The sequence below is a fragment of the Mus caroli genome (assembly GCF_900094665.2).
Source record: "Mus caroli chromosome 6 unlocalized genomic scaffold, CAROLI_EIJ_v1.1 6_unlocalized, whole genome shotgun sequence".
NCBI lineage: Eukaryota > Metazoa > Chordata > Mammalia > Rodentia > Muridae > Mus > Mus caroli.
The window spans coordinates 51,169-67,376 of NW_018388436.1; the positions used below are offsets into that span (position 1 = coordinate 51,169).

At 36.5% G+C, this 16,208-nt stretch overlaps 1 protein-coding gene across 2 annotated transcripts in view; it reads left to right on the plus strand.

Moving 5' to 3' along the window:
- LOC110287586 (solute carrier organic anion transporter family member 1B2) overlaps window positions 1–16,208 on the plus strand; it is a 65,012-nt gene that overhangs the window by 15,411 nt on the left and 33,393 nt on the right. For both annotated transcript variants that reach the window (XM_021154159.2, XM_021154158.2), the window contains exons 3-7: window positions 7,171–7,312; window positions 10,667–10,799; window positions 13,431–13,543; window positions 14,909–15,055; window positions 15,624–15,722. In XM_021154159.2, coding sequence (XP_021009818.1) covers window positions 7,171–7,312; window positions 10,667–10,799; window positions 13,431–13,543; window positions 14,909–15,055; window positions 15,624–15,722 — 634 coding nt within the window. The remainder of the gene's footprint in view (window positions 1–7,170; window positions 7,313–10,666; window positions 10,800–13,430; window positions 13,544–14,908; window positions 15,056–15,623; window positions 15,723–16,208) is intronic.

The window sequence follows — 16,208 nt, forward strand, 5'->3', positions numbered from 1 at the left end:
GACCTGGAGGGCATCATCCTGAGTGAGGTAACACAATCACAAAGGAACTCACACAATATGTACTCACTGATAAGTGGATATTAGCCCAAAACTTAGTATACCCAAGATATATAATACCATTTTACATTCCTAATGGCCAACATCAATGTATGAACACTTTACCAACACTTGTCACTTCCTGTCATCCTGATGGATGGTGTGTATCCCACAACAGGAATACATTTGTAGAGGGATACAACCTATTAAAATAGAATCACAGCACACCAATGTAACTAGTGAGGAGTGGGGCAGTAGCAAGATTTTCCAAGGCAAGTCCAAGGGTCAGATCGCTTCACTGAAGAAGTCTAGCAAACACGTAGCAGGGAATTTAATAATCATTTCCAAACTCTGTCAAAGAATTGAAGAGAGAGGAATACCTCCACACTCACTGTCATCAGCACCCCTCTGATAGCAACACAAGATCATGATCCAAAAATCCTGCTGGCTGTTGAAGCCAAAGTGACCACTGACATGCTGGCAGGCAGGCAGAACTCGTCAGCACAATAAGAGAACAAGACAATGCAACCTGGTGGGATTTCAACCAAGAGTGATGGGTATGGGTATGAAAATCATTATAAAACATTGCATCAACAACATTAAAAGTAACAACAACCGGAAAAACCTGAAATTCTGATCTCAAGCCTCAGAATTTTTTGTAAGAAAGTCAGAAACAACTCAATAAAATTGTCCTCTGACCTCTGCGTGTGCTGTGGTGCAAATACCTACACATAACACAAACACACACACACACACACACACACTTAGAAAAACTTCTTAAAAATTCAAAGACTTCCCCTCTTTTTTCCTCTAGAAGTATTAGGTTCTATATTTGGCTCCAGTGACCTAATTTTTATGTGATGTAAATTAAGGTTCCAACTTTATCTCTTTATATGTGATAATTCAGCTTTACCAACATCACTTGCCGAGCGCCATCTGCCCAAGGGTAAAGATTTCTGGAATCTCTGCCCTATACAGTTGATCCATAACTGTATGTCTTTACAACCTCTCTTCTGCATGACCCCGTATATTCTTGCTGGGATTACAGGTATACAACACATGCAGCAACATGCACACTTGCACACCCCCACACTCCCACACATACACTCACACACATGCAAATGCACATGCACACACGTATGCAATAGTGTATCTTATCTAGTTGTTATTCTTATGGAATACTTTGAAATCTGAATATGTGAGGTATGGCTCTCTGCCCAAGATTATTTTGGCCCTTGGAGTCATATGAACTTGGGAGGATTTTGTCCCTTCTTCTTTCCCATTTCTCTTTCTTTACCATACCTTCAGTCTCTAGCACTATGATGGATATTCATGGTGAAAGCACACATCTTCACTTTCCTTCTCGTCTTCTAGGGAATGCCTACAGTTCCAGGTCAAGAAGACTGTTAGTTCTAGGCTTATACATAGGGCTTATATATTGAAGTCGCTCATTTCTTGTTCCTAGATATTCTGCATGTATTAGTTACTTTTCTACTGCTATGATAAAGCATCACTAAATAAAACACCAGAGCAATGGATAGGAAAAAGAACATATTTGGAACTTAAATTTTCCGCGGGCTAGAGTCTATAACTTTTGTGAGAATGAGCATAGCCGAAGGCAGACAGACATGGATGGAGTAGTAGATAAAAGCTTATGTCTTAAGGCCCATCATCAGGCAGAGAGGGCTAATTAGGAATAATCCACACTTCTGAAACTTCAAGCCTTCTCCCACAAGGCCACGCCCCCTAATTCTTCCACAAAAGTTCTACCAGCAAATGTGGATCCAATAGTCAAACAGTTGACACTGTAGGGGCCAGGCTCATTCAGACCAACACATTGTTTTTACTGTGAAAGGATGTGGCACTTCCTAATGTTGTAATAGAATTTAATACCAATCTGAGGTTTCGACCCCACCTTTAATCCTTTATTTCCAGGATAAAATACACTGACAACCTTTATATTTAAAATAAGCCTTAATCAGCACAAAAGCTGGGCAGATATCTATATGCTATTAAGTCTATTTCCCATCCAATAATCCCATTATATAATTTGCCATGTTTCATCTGGGCAGCTCTTAACTCCCATAAACTCACCTAACTCATAGTAGCTTTTTCCTCTCTTTCCTTTCCGCCCCCTTACATTTCTCCTCCAAACCAAAGCCCAAGAACCCTAAACCCCACCTATGTCTCTTCTGCTCAGCTATTGGTTGTTGGCATCTTTATTCACTAATCAGAAATAACTTGAGAGCAAGGTAACATAGGGTCACTTGAGTCTGAGAGGACTCTCATCTCTGGGGCAACTAGGTCTTGGTGGCCTGCACTTAGCATTAGCATTACAATACATAGCAGCAGACTAAACCTCAACATTATAACGTGATGCTTTCTTCTGCACTTACTGAGATAATAACAAAGTTTTGTTGTGCATTTGTTAGTGTGGAGTTCTAAAGCTCTACATGTTCTAAATGGCCTGGTTTCCATAGATTGAACCATCCTTTTAGTTTTGGTTTAAGAATCTTCCCAGCCAACAATTTTTAAGAGATTAAAAAGATATCAATTACTTTACTCCACTGTGACAGAATTAAACTAGAAATGAAAAATAAAACCAGGGAAATCCAAGTTTTGAAAAGAATTTGTTTTTCTACCAAAGAGCTTTTTCAAAACTAATTTACAATTAGGTATACGTGTGTGTCAGTGTACGGGTGTGTGTATTTGAGAGCAGGGTCCCACACATTTCAAAAGAGAAGGTAACTGGTACTCTTGAGCTGGAGATAGAGGAAGTTGTGCGTGTGTGTGTGTGTGTGTGGGGGGTATAAAGTCATGTTATGTGGCTTGACATAGTTTATTTGGGGGATTTCTATTCAGCTGTCACTCAGTGGAGTGGCCTCTAGTCCTCTAATGGCTCTTTTGGTCTCCATAGCATTTTCTCTACATCTGTATCATCTGTATCTGTATTTGTATCATCTCTATCTTATCTGTATCTGTTTTTGTATCTATATCTAATCTACATCTCTCAAAAATCTTTTCTTTCTCAATATATCTCTCAAATATCTTAATATATCTCAATACATATATATATATAAGTGTATATATCTCAATCTCAATATATATATCAATATATGTCTCTCAATATATGTATCTCAATCTCTCTCTCTGTATATATATATATGTATATATATATGTATATATATAGTCTGTATATATATATAGTCTGTCTGTCTGTATATATATATATATATATATATATATATATATATATATATATATAGTCTGTCTGTCTGTATATATATATATATATATATATATATATATATATATATATATATATAGTCTGTTTCTTCATTCACTTTCCCTATGCTTGATTAATCCATGGCAGAAAGCAAAGCAGGCAAGTTTCTGATACTACTGTGTTGCTCTCTTTCTCTCTTATCTATCATTCTTTTCTTTGTATGCTTAGGAGTTTTATTGTCAAGTGCATATAATTATTGTGATTCCATGGTGTACTAGTCTTGCTATTTTTATGCTTGATACAAATTTTCTTAGATATATGACCACCTCTGCATCCTCTGCATTCTTTTGGATTTTATATGCACACAGAACTTTTCCCTAATCCTTCTTTATGATCTGATTTTTGTCTTTAGATATCTTCCATATATGACATCTGTCCTTCGATGTCATTTCTATCTCATGTCTATCTTCTATCATCTATATATCATATATGTCATCTATCTATTATCTTGTAGCTATCTATGCATCTATTATCTTTTATCTATGTAGCAATCTATGTATGTATCATCTATCTATCATTCTATCTATATATTTATTATCTATCATCTATCTATCTATCTATCTATCTATCTATCTATCTATCTATCTTTCTATCTATCTATCTATCTCCTATCTATCCATTTATAAATCATCTATCATCTATTTATCAATGTATCTATCTATCTATCTATCTATCATCTATCTACTTATATATCATCTATCTTTAGCTCTATTGTGTTGAGGACACAGAGGTCCTTGTACTCACAGGAAGCACTAAGAGAATTGGGAATATAAATCGTGCAGGGATCTCTCCTGACGGGAGGAAAAAAATTCAAATTATCTGCATTCCATTAAGAAAGCAGAGAACAGATTTAGTTAATGACATATCTGTAGATGTATAACAGATGTTACCCACCTTTTGTTGAGTCAGACCTCACCCAAATTCCTCAGAATAATTATCACAGACTCTTATCTCCCTAGACTGTTACCCATCCTTAGGAGAGATGTCACATGCACTTTATAGCCTGACCTCTATGCTATGAGACCACATTAGATTCTTGGCCTTTTAGTTGTAGAACCTATGCTTATGCCACATATACTTTGTAAAATTGTTTCTATCTAGTCACATAGTAAGCTTTGTTGAGCACCTGGAGTTGGATTGATTGGACTAATGGTTACTTAGAAATTTTTTCTTGAATTGTATTGTGTTTCAATTATGCTAACAATGAACCACTTGGCATTAGACTCCCCTAAGTCTGATCCAGGTTAACAAGGTCAATCTGTACTGGGTTTTCATTCTTATCTTCAAGTAGTTTGCTTTCCGGCCTGGAAACCTGGAGGAAATCCCTCATATCTTTCAATCATGAAGCTTAATATCTCAAACATAAAATTTGAGCTGACAAACATGTTTTAGAAAACATGTCAACCTTCTTAGTGATTATTATCAGATATCTATGAAAATAAATTCTATATTAACAAGAAAAGGAGTTTATTACATTATTACTTGATAGATATAGTTATATTGCTAGTCTCTTAGCTGATTTTTATTTTTTAAATTATCATGCTATTATTTTACATGTATGAGTGAATTTGCCTTCATGTCTATGCACCATATGTGTGCTTGATGCCAGAAGAGGCCAGAAGAGGGATGGAATGGAAGTTATAGACAGTGAGATCATGATGTGGGTGGTGGAAACAGAATCTTACTCCTCTGGAACAGCAAACAGCATTTTTAACCACTGAGCCATCTCTCCAGTCCCAGTTTAATTTAACTTTATCTTTTAAACCAATCAGCATGTTTTGCTGTGCTAAATTTCTTTATGTTTAAGTACATACCAACAGGAAATACTTCCTGTTGCAAGTTTGCCAATCTTTCTGTGTTGTGTATCTTTTTTTTTTTCTACTTATGTTCTTTCTGCCTTTTTCTATGTCCAGTGCTTTACATAGTGGCATGTTTTTCTTCCTTTCTCTTTTCCCTTTGTGTATATCACATATGTTTTTAGGGATTAGCATAGCAACTAATTTTAAAAATGGATTTTAATGTGATAATAAGCTCAACTGTGTATAAAATTTCTGTTACTGTTGATAAAAAATCATCCATTTTTGCACTGAGAAATTTACAACATACAATTAAAAAAGGAAAACTCTATGCCAGACTGATTGGTGATTGACCTATTTGGATTTAATAATACAAGTTTCTACGTAGCTGCATTTGACTTTGTTATGGATTTGTTCGTCCACATACAGTTTCATGTCTGTCTCCCTCCTATTTCCACTCACTTGACTGACTCCACATTTCCACCATTCTCTCTCACTGTGCAAGTTCTGTAATAAGCACCCCTGTGTTTTACTTATCTGAGGAAAATACTGATTTCTCTTTGATGTTTGAAGGGCAGTTTTGTGACTATAGTAATCATCAGGTTTTATTTCTTTTTTATTTTCTTTCACCACTTTAAACATATTACTCTACTTGCTTTTAAGTTGCATGTTCTCTTGAGAAAGGGGCAGACCAAACAACTTAAACAATAGCAATTTGTTTTGTCCATCTCTGGAGCCTTAAGGCTCAAGTCAAAATTCCAACAGAGACCAGGTCAGGTTATGGCTCTCTTTCTGGATGTTCAGCTGGACTTCTTCTTACAGCATCCTCACATGACAGAGCAAGGGGATCATGCACTGTGTTTTCTCTTATCATAAGGCCAACCACCCCAATGTGAACGTTCAATTCTCAAGAACCAACAACCCTCAATAGCCCCAATATTAAATGTGGGTATGGTTTCAACACAGAGATTTGAGGAGAAACAAACTCACCTTCCATAATGTGGTCACATTTTAACATTAGAACAAAAAGAGTTTGCTTATTGATGTGAATGTGAGCTAGGAAAAAAGATGAATCAAAGACAAAATAAACGATGAACCAACAGGTTTTGTTAGAATAAATCACTCAATCTATTGATAACCTTTTCATCTGTGGTGGTTTGAGTGAGAATGATGACCTCCATAACTTCACATATTCACCAGCTGTTGGAACTGTTTGGGAAGGATAAGGAGGGGTGGCCTTGTTGGAGGAGGTGTGTCATTGGGAATGAGCTTTGAGGTTTCAGAAAGCCCATGACATTCCCAATTTCGTTTCTCTCTCTTTCTCTCTCTCTCTCTCTCTCTCTCTCTCTCTCTCTCTCTCTCTCTCTCTCTCTCTCTCTCTCTCTCTCTCTTTTTTTCTCTTCCTGGTTGTATCAATATATACACTCTCAGGTGCACCTGGAGCACCTTACCTGCCTGACAGAGGCCAGGAATCAGGCATCCTACCATACTGGTGATGGACTAACCCTCTAAAACTATAAGCAAGGCCTCAATTAAATCTTTTTCCTTATAAGATGCCTTGGTCATGGTGTCTCCCCTATGGCAATAAAAACATACCTAAGATGAAAACTTAGATCAAATGTCAGTCATTTGTATTGTATATGGGACCTCCTTTAACTTCTCAGATTCTACTTTTCAACTGGGTTTTCAAAAATACTGCCTTTGCAAACATCCAGCCAATCCCTAGAGTTGGCTGCTGCTAAAACAAAAATGAGGCTCAAGTGATGGCCAACTGACTTATCCACTTAGAAATATGCTTATAATCTAATTGTGTTAACTTTGCTGCTATAATGATTACCAAGTTAGAAAGTTATATCTTATCAATGCAACTATAACATTAAGAGGTAAGGCAATCAACTACTACAGGGGAATGACCGATGCTGTGTTTAATTAAACACCAATAACAGCAACCTCCCAACAAATAGTATATTGTAGAAAAGCAACTGAATTCTACAAATAGTATATACTTCATTGGTTAACATTCCCTTCTCCCTCCTTTCCACTTTTTCTTAGATATTTTTGGCAGCCCTTTCATTCAGCTATATATGCAAGGCGCTAGGTGGAGTCGTTATGAAAAGTTCCATCACTCAAATAGAAAGAAGATTTGACATACCATCTTCCGTTTCCGGTTTGATTGATGGAGGCTTTGAAATTGGTAATGTTTATTTCTATTTTAACCACCAGACTTACAGAGGGAAAATAGAGTCCAGTCATACACTGTACCCATGTCTTTCAACATGCAATATCATTTTAATTGTCATGTCTTGTGAAGCAGTGCTGCTGATGCCTAGGAGTTAAAGTCAGGGATTCTACTAAATATGCTACAAAGTGAACTCCAACCACTCTGAAAAGAGGGTTTCAAAAGATTGATTTTACATCTACCTGTTGCTTTCAAACTCACTCTTGGGAGACTCATTCTTCTTTCTCTCAAGACCAGAGGTGGTGAAGTTGAGGAGCTATGGTGCCTCTAATTTAAGGAGTAAAGAAGAGGTTTGGGATGACCTGTGTTGGATCACTGCTCTTTAACTCCCTGGGGATTGCTCTACAACACTGCAGATGCTACTCAGTTGCCATCACATTGACTTTCATATCTTCTTCCATGATACCCGAGCTCCATGCAATTACACAAAGGGATTCTCCTCTAACCTCATGAAGCAGAAGGTTGTATTTGCTCCTTCTTCTTCATTTTTTTCTCTTTAATTATTTGGAGACCCTTACGCCTATATTTATCATATGGATTTCCAACAGTTCCTAGAAATTTGAGGATCATTTTCCTGATAACTTGACTTAGTACCCTTAAGCAAGTAGTTTTAGAAATAATTACATAAAGGATTACCCATCTGTCTTTCCTAATGAATCCTAAAACTTTTTTTGATGCAAAGGATATTTTACATCTTTTATATATGTATTGCAGTATTCCACTTCCCTGTATCAAAACAAACAAACAAACAAACAAACAAACAAACAAACAAGCAGTTTATGTGTGTCTAGGTTGTCATGATGCCTTCAGAGGCTGAAAGAGGGCATTGAATACCCAGGAGCTACAGTTACAGACAGTAGTGGGCTACCTAATATGATTACAGAGGAAATGAAACAGAGGTCCTGTACAAGAACAGCAAGTGCTCTTAGGCACTTGGATATCTCTCCAACCCCACCTTTGCTTTTTCCATAGAAGCAACTATAATCTCACAGTTATAATAATATCGATTTTTCAATGTACCTTTATAGCATGTTTCTTTGCCTACATGAGTATCGAATCCATGAGTTCAATTTTTATCTTTATTTTTTCTTTAGTATACCTCTAACAATTATTTATTTATAAGTAAGAAGTGAATGAGGCCCTGCTTGTTGGAAAAGTATTTCTAGAAGCTTATAGATTGAGGATTTAAAAGCTTGAGGCTTGTATCTCTGAGCCCTGATAACTAAAGTCTCATTGCTGAAATTTCCCTCTCTCTCATATATATATATATATATATATATATGAGTCAGAGGCTCATTGTTTCAGCTATGAGCACTGAAAGCCCAGCAGTATACACAGGTTGGCAGGGTATTGACACCAACACCCTTGGAGGCTCTGTATGTCTCCTTCCCTGCCTGTTTCTTGTTTTATCTATGGTTGCTGCCATCTTATATAATTAAGTTTTATGCATTTCTATTTTAACTTTACAATACTTACAATACTTAATTTTTCATTTTTTTCTTCTGTTTTTGGTCTTATAGATTGAAGGACTCCGGTTCCCCAAGTCTGTCTTCTTTCCAGTTAATTCTTCTTTAACTTATACTTTATACATTTTTTTGGCTAGTCCTTCTTTGTAATTTTGTGTCATATCATCATTATTTTAACATACAGTAGCTCTTTGCAACTATCTTTTTGTTACTTAAGAGATGAGAATTGACTCCCCCATTTGGAGTTTTCCCATACCCTGTATAGTCTACCCTGTATACTATACCATGTAATAGTCTAACATGACATATTAAGTAGTTGTTCTTTGTGGAAAATTTACCAAAGCTCTTACTTAATTGATTTTTTCCTGAGGTGTGGTAGCATCTCTGCCCACCTACCTGCTCTTATTACTAATCTGTTTTAACAGTTGTTTATAACCTACTTTGTAGTTTGTTCTTTTATGATATTTTTTTGGCTGGGAATACCATCACAGGTACATATTACAGATTTAAGAAAGGCAGCCCCATAGGAGGAACAACAATATGAACTAATCAGTTCCCTCAGAACTCCCTGGGACTAAACCACCAATCAAATAAATCAGATGGTGAACTCATGGCTCTAGCTACATATGTATCAGAGGATGGCCTAGTCAGTCATCAATGGGAGGAGAGGCCTTTGGTCATGTGAAGGTTCTATGCCCCAGTATAGGGGAATGCCAAGGTGAGGAAGCAGGAGTGGGTGGGTGGAGAAGCAGGGGGAGGGGGAAAGGGATAGGGGAATTTCGGAGGAGAAACTAGGAAAGTAGATAACATTTGAAATGTAAATAGAGAAACTAGGAAAGTAGATAACATTTGAAATGTAAATAAAAAATATCTAATAAAAAAGAAAGGCAGGAATGTGTGAAAACTGCATTAATTAATTAGGAATTAATTTTTTCTATTTTTCATCTTAATACAATCTATTCAAACTTGAAATTTTTCAAAAACATCTGCTTCAACCAAATTGTCAAACAATTGTTTCCAAAACATATTCCATAGATTAGTGCCAAAATTAATAATTTTTTCTTTTGCAACCCAGAATCCTGTGTTTCCTGTGAGTTTTGGTAAAGATAAGAGGAAATATGATATGTCTAGTTCAAAGTGACATTGATATTGATGACACATGAGTTTGGTTTCACAAGTAAAAGTTAATACTAACAATAAAACAAGAGGCTGGAAAAATCTCCCAATGGTGAAGTATGCTTGCTGCTATTTATGAAGACCTAAGTTTGACTTCTAGCCCTCAAGTCTGGTAGCTCACAACCAGTAACACTAGCCCTAAAGGATCCTTCCTACTCTCTCTTCTGGCCTCTGTGGCAACTGCATTCATATGTTCATAAATAAACCTGCAATGAAGAAAATACCTAATTAAAAAAATTAAAAACAGAAACCCAATACAGTAGAAGCTTAAAAATTATACATATATGAGAGTTAAAAAAATACAAAGATAAGAATGCTTCTACATTTTCTGTTGTCATTGTCATTGTTGTTGTTGTTTTGAGACAGGGTTCCCCTGTGTAATAGTATGGCTGTTCTGGGCTTGCTTTGTAGAGTAGGCTCACCTTGAACTGATGGAGATCCACCTGCCTCTGCCTCCTGAGGGCTGAGATTAGAGGTGTGCATCTCCATTCCTGGGCTGCTTCTGCTTATTCTTAATACCATACTTTTCTATGGTCAGTTTAATTAAGGTGGGTTTCCTCTTGTCAGACAAGGTAAGGGAAGTGCTAAGTGTTTTCTCTATTTATATACAGTGACCATCATTATTTGCTGTGATGAATCAAACTGACATAACTTGGTTTTGTTATAGGGAATTTGTTAGTTATTGTATTTGTGAGTTACTTTGGATCTAAACTACACCGACCAAAGCTGATTGGAGTTGGTTGTTTCATCATGGGAATTGGGAGTATTCTGACTGCCTTGCCACATTTCTTCATGGGATAGTAAGTACTGCATAGCCAAACCTCAAAGTAGAATAATTTTCTCTTCTGCAGAAGCTATCAACAGTAACTAGGTCACCTGTGAGAGGTGGGGCCTCGAGATCATCTGTGTTATCCATGCGAGAATCATAACTGGCTTGTGTGCTAAGACAAGACAGAGTTCTCAGCTCTGAATGGGACTAAAGAGAGAACAGTGGGTGCTGAGATGTCAGGACCCATTGCTCTCTCTCTCTCTCTCTCTCTCTCTCTCTCTCTTTCATACACACACACACACACACACACACACAAATATTTAACCTTCATCAACTTTGACATTCACACTTGGCATCATATTAATATTGTTTTCTTAAGATTGACTCTTCAAGGAATTTTCCCCAATCTGATTTTTATAATTTTATGCTCTTTCAACTTATTTCTCTGTGTGGTATCTTCACCATGACCATATGTAACTGTCAGGGCTTGTACAAAAATGCCTACATCTCTCTATCTTTACCTTCAATCTAATTACCTGTAATGATTCGTATGAAGTATATGCTTTAAATCCAACCATTGTTCACATCAAGTGATTGTTTCAAACACTCAGGGTCTATGTATCTACGTGCCTTGTCTTCATTTCCAATGGGCATGCACAAGGTTTTCGCATCCATGTATGTATCACAATCTGAGCTCGCTATATTTGTCAACACCTGCTCATTTTCATATCCATTCATTCAGCAGTGGTTCTTACAACTGCAAAGGAATTCAGTCCAAACTCAAAGTCTTCAAACTAAACTGTAGATTTACTGCAGCCCAGAAGACCAGCACTCCCAGAGATCTTACTCATTCCAGAACCTTATGTCAAAGTGGACATCCATGCCCTTATCTCAGCTGAAGTCAACAATGGAGGTTTTGCCTTCAGTTTTAATTCTGTTCGTTTTTCTAGGATTTATTTTTTATTCTATTTGTATGAATGTTTTGGCTGTGTGCATTTATGTGAACACATGTATGCCGATCCTGTGGAAGCCAGAACAAAGCATTATATATAGGACTGGAATTATAGTCAGTGAGTCTTCTAACAGAAGTGCTGGGAATTGAACTGGGATCCTCAGGGAGAACAGCCAAGGCTCTTTACTGTTGAGCAATCTCTTCAGCTTCTCAGCTGTATTCTAATTAATATTCAATACAAGAACATACTTTTGAAATGCAAATCTCATTTTCCTAATTTTGCTTCAAACTCCCAGTTCTCTAGAACAGATTTTCAAACTTCAGATTCCAGTTTTTCAGTGGACCAGAAAACCCTTTGAGGTTATTATGACAACCCTATACTATAAAATAGAGTTAAGTAATATGCAATTTGTATATATATATATATATACATATATATATAAACAATTTTATCCTGTAATTATATCCTTCACTCTATAAATATATTTGTGAGTGGGCATAGATACCGTGGCAGAGATACAAAACTGAGTTAGTATAAATCATAATCAAAATATTGTAAGGTCTCGTCTATGGGTTAATCATATGTCCACTCACTTGTGCATGTGTGCTGCTCACTGGGTCTTTGACTGTCCCAGATTCACTTCCCAATCTTCCCCACAGTTGACAAGCAACTGTTGAAGCTGAAGTCCTCTACAGGTGTAAATGTTCTACTTTGACATGCGCTGGCCCTACAGCCTTGTCTACTGTCCTCTGGAGTCCATCTCAAAGTCCTACTTATCACTAAGATTCATGTCACAGTTTCTATACAAGGCAAAGTCTATATAATATCCATCCATTCCCAATCCTCGAGCACAGCTAATGATCTATTTTTCTCTTAGAGGGAATGAAAGTCCCCAGGGAGAAATAGCTATGTATTTTGTTTCAGTTTTGGAGTGCCTGGCATGTACTTGGTGGTCTAGCATAGAGTACGGGTATAGTAGTATTTCTTAAGTTACTCTATATGTCCCTATTCTGATTCCATTGCCTTTGTTGATATTAAATTCATGTGTGCATATCCATCCATAAAAAAGTCAGATGTAGCCGAGTGTGGTGGCACACGCCATTAATCCCAGCACTTGGGAGGCAGAGGCAGGCAGATTCCTGAGTTGGAGGCCAGCCTGGTCTACAAAATGAGTTCTAGGACAGTAAGGGCTATATAGAGAAACCCTGTCTCGAAAAACAAACAAACAAACAAAAAAACCAAAAAAAACACCCCAAAACCCAAAAACCAAAACCAAAACAAAAAAACCCCAAACAAACAAATAAAAAATTCAGATTTTTTTGGTAGGAAAGGTAGAAGAGTTATCATGACTTAAAGACTGTTTTGAAAACACAATCCTCTAGCTTATTAAATATAACTCATCAGAAAGTTTTTATTACTGTCATCTTAAAAAATAAATTTAAAAGAATGATTGCAATCACAATGCAGTTTACAAAATAGAAAGGGGAAGGTAGGATTTTCCCCATCCTGAGCAGAGGATCATCCGTCACATGAAGGTGATCAGCCACCTTGCCCGAGTAACATTAATCACCTTGCTTACTGGGCCTTTCCCCCACTTTTCTGTACCCATTATTTGTCCCAAAATTGGGGCTTGAAAATTATCAGAGGATTCTCATTGACATGAGAAGAGAGATATCAGAAAAACGTTAAGTGTAGTGATGTCATTATAGTTACAGGTATGCAACAGAAAATGACATCAGTTCTCTACACAACTCCACGTTGACCTGTTTAGTCAATCAAACTACATCACTCACTGGAACCTCACCTGAGATAACGGAGAAAGGTAAGAATTAACAGTAACAGCGACTAATATTTGAAAGTTTGTATATAATCTATTTAAGTTCTTGTAAAATGTATCAGCAAAAAATGCTTTAAAATCATAATTCATTTGACCTTGATGTACAGACATAATCATGGGTGTAAACATGATATAGAATGAGACTTTAGAAATAGCTGAGGAGGAGCTAAGAACTATTTCAGTTAGACTTTGGGAAGAACATTTGCAGGTAAAATAAAGGTACAACAATTGGCTGTGCATGTCTGAAATCCCAGTACAAAAGGGTTGAAGCAGAAGGATTGTGGCTTTGAATCCAACCTGAGACATATAGAATGAACCTGTCTCAACAGTCAACTTAAGCAAGCTACAATGCATTGTACAAACAAATGAGAGGTACTTTTGAAAATAGAAATAGTTACTGCAACTGAAAATTTAAAAAATATTCTAATAACATAGATTTAGCACTCTATGCCATTCTACATATTATATCAGATATAGGAAGATTAACATAAAAAAGTAGTTAATTTTTTTTCATTTTTGTATTATTGGGGCTGTATAAATTTATCAGTGTTTCTGGAAGTTTATTTTTTTTAACATTTATTAAACAAAAAATTACTTACCTAATTCTTGGCAATTCTTGTTGTTGATCAACCCCAAGGAAATAATCAGCAAAGACATATTTATAATTATAACCAAGACATCCCTTTGTGACAGAAGGAAAAATTTAAAGTATTTTACACTTACAAATATAAAATTAGTGTCCAGAAAGATGGCTCAGCAGTTAAGAGAACTGGTTCAATTCCAAGCAGTCACATGACATGTCACAATCAAGTATAATTGCAGTTCCAGGGTATCCAACACCTTCTTGTGCTCTGCCAGTACTGCATGCATGTGATGTACATACACATGTGGAAGGAACTATATAAATTCTGATACTGTTATTTCTCAAACATGGGTAAAATATTGACACAAAATAAAACAAAGGGAAAACAAACAGGATATTGTCTTAGCCAAGTACTGGCAGTCAGGCTGATACATACAAACTGGATATTTAATTCTATATTACATATAAGAAATCTATATATTTTATATGTGCCCAAAATACAGTATTTAACTAAAAAACATTAAATGACTCTCTTTATATAGAGAGATTTCAGATCATGTTTGTTTCCATTTGTTTCTTTCTTTTTCTCCCCTTTGTGTGTTTTTGTTTGTTCGAAATTTCCAGATTGAATAGAAATCACTTAAAAAAAAAAAAAGCACAGGTAAGTGAGTGCTACAGCATCCCAGGAAAAATTAGCCATCTAAGTTTGTGGAATTTCTGGTAATAGTCTGTAATAGACAAAGTAAACCATATTTTTGTCTACACAGGTTGTGAAAAGGGGTCCAAGTCATACACATGGATTTATGTCTTGATGGGGAACATGCTTCGTGGGATAGGGGAAACCCCAATAGTGCCCCTAGGAGTTTCCTACATTGATGACTTTGCAAAAGAAGGAACTTCTTCCATGTACTTAGGTAAAGTACAGAGCCTATTATGTTCAGTGCTTAAGTGTTCTGGGTCTGAAGTTGAAATGGCAGCGCTGCTAAACTAATCATTTTACAGTTATATATTTGTTTATATTTTATGTGTATGGATGTGTTGCCTGCATTTATGACTTTGCCCCACATGTATGCCAGAAGAGCATGTTCTGAGTTGGCCAGAAGAGCAGCTAGTGTTGCTCTAACCACTGAGCTATTTCATTTACAAGTTTAAGGCAGAGGACATCCCAGTATGTAAATGGGAGGTAGGCACAATGTCCCATCCTTAACTAGGAACAGTTAGCAGTTGATATATATTGGGAGAAGATTAAGTTTTTCTAACAGAGTGATTTCTAATGGGTTGGCCACGCTGTGGTGACAGGCATACACAAGAGCACACAAACTATAGTTGATGAGATTTACAAAAACAAGAAGGTACAAATTGGGTTGGGTAAGAAAGTGTGGATGTATCTGGGACAAGGTGAATATAATCAAAATCTGTTGTGTGAGAAAAAAAGAACTATGTGCACTTTGATTCTGATTGAATGGTTTTGAATATTTGCAGGTACTCTGCATACTATAGCAATGATCGGACCAATCCTTGGCTTTATCATGTCATCTGTGTTTGCTAAGCTATATGTAGACGTTGGATATGTAGACCTGAGTAAGTAGAATCAGAAAACAGACCAGAAGGTTGTCTTTCAAATTCCAACTACCATGCTTCCAAGTTACTGGTTTAACTCTTTCAATAGTTTCATAATTGTTTTCTTTTAGAAATTTTAAGTGGTGAGAATGTGTTCATTATTTTACCAAAACAAATTCAATCTCTTGCTTATGTCAAGCTTCTACCAGTAAGTATAAATGCAGCATTGGGGATAATATTTTTTCTTTTTTCTTTTAATTAGGTATTTTCTTCATTTACATTTCCAATGCTGTCCCAAAAGTCCCCCATACCCTCCCCCCAACTCCCCTACTCACCCCACTTCCACTTCTTGGCCCTGGTGTTCCCCTGTACTGAGGCATATAAAGTTTACAAGACCAATGGGCCTCTCTTTCCACTGATGGCCGACTAGGCCATCTTCTGATACATATGCAGCTAGAGACACGAGCTCTGGGGGGTACTGGTTAGTTCATATTGTTGTTCCACCTA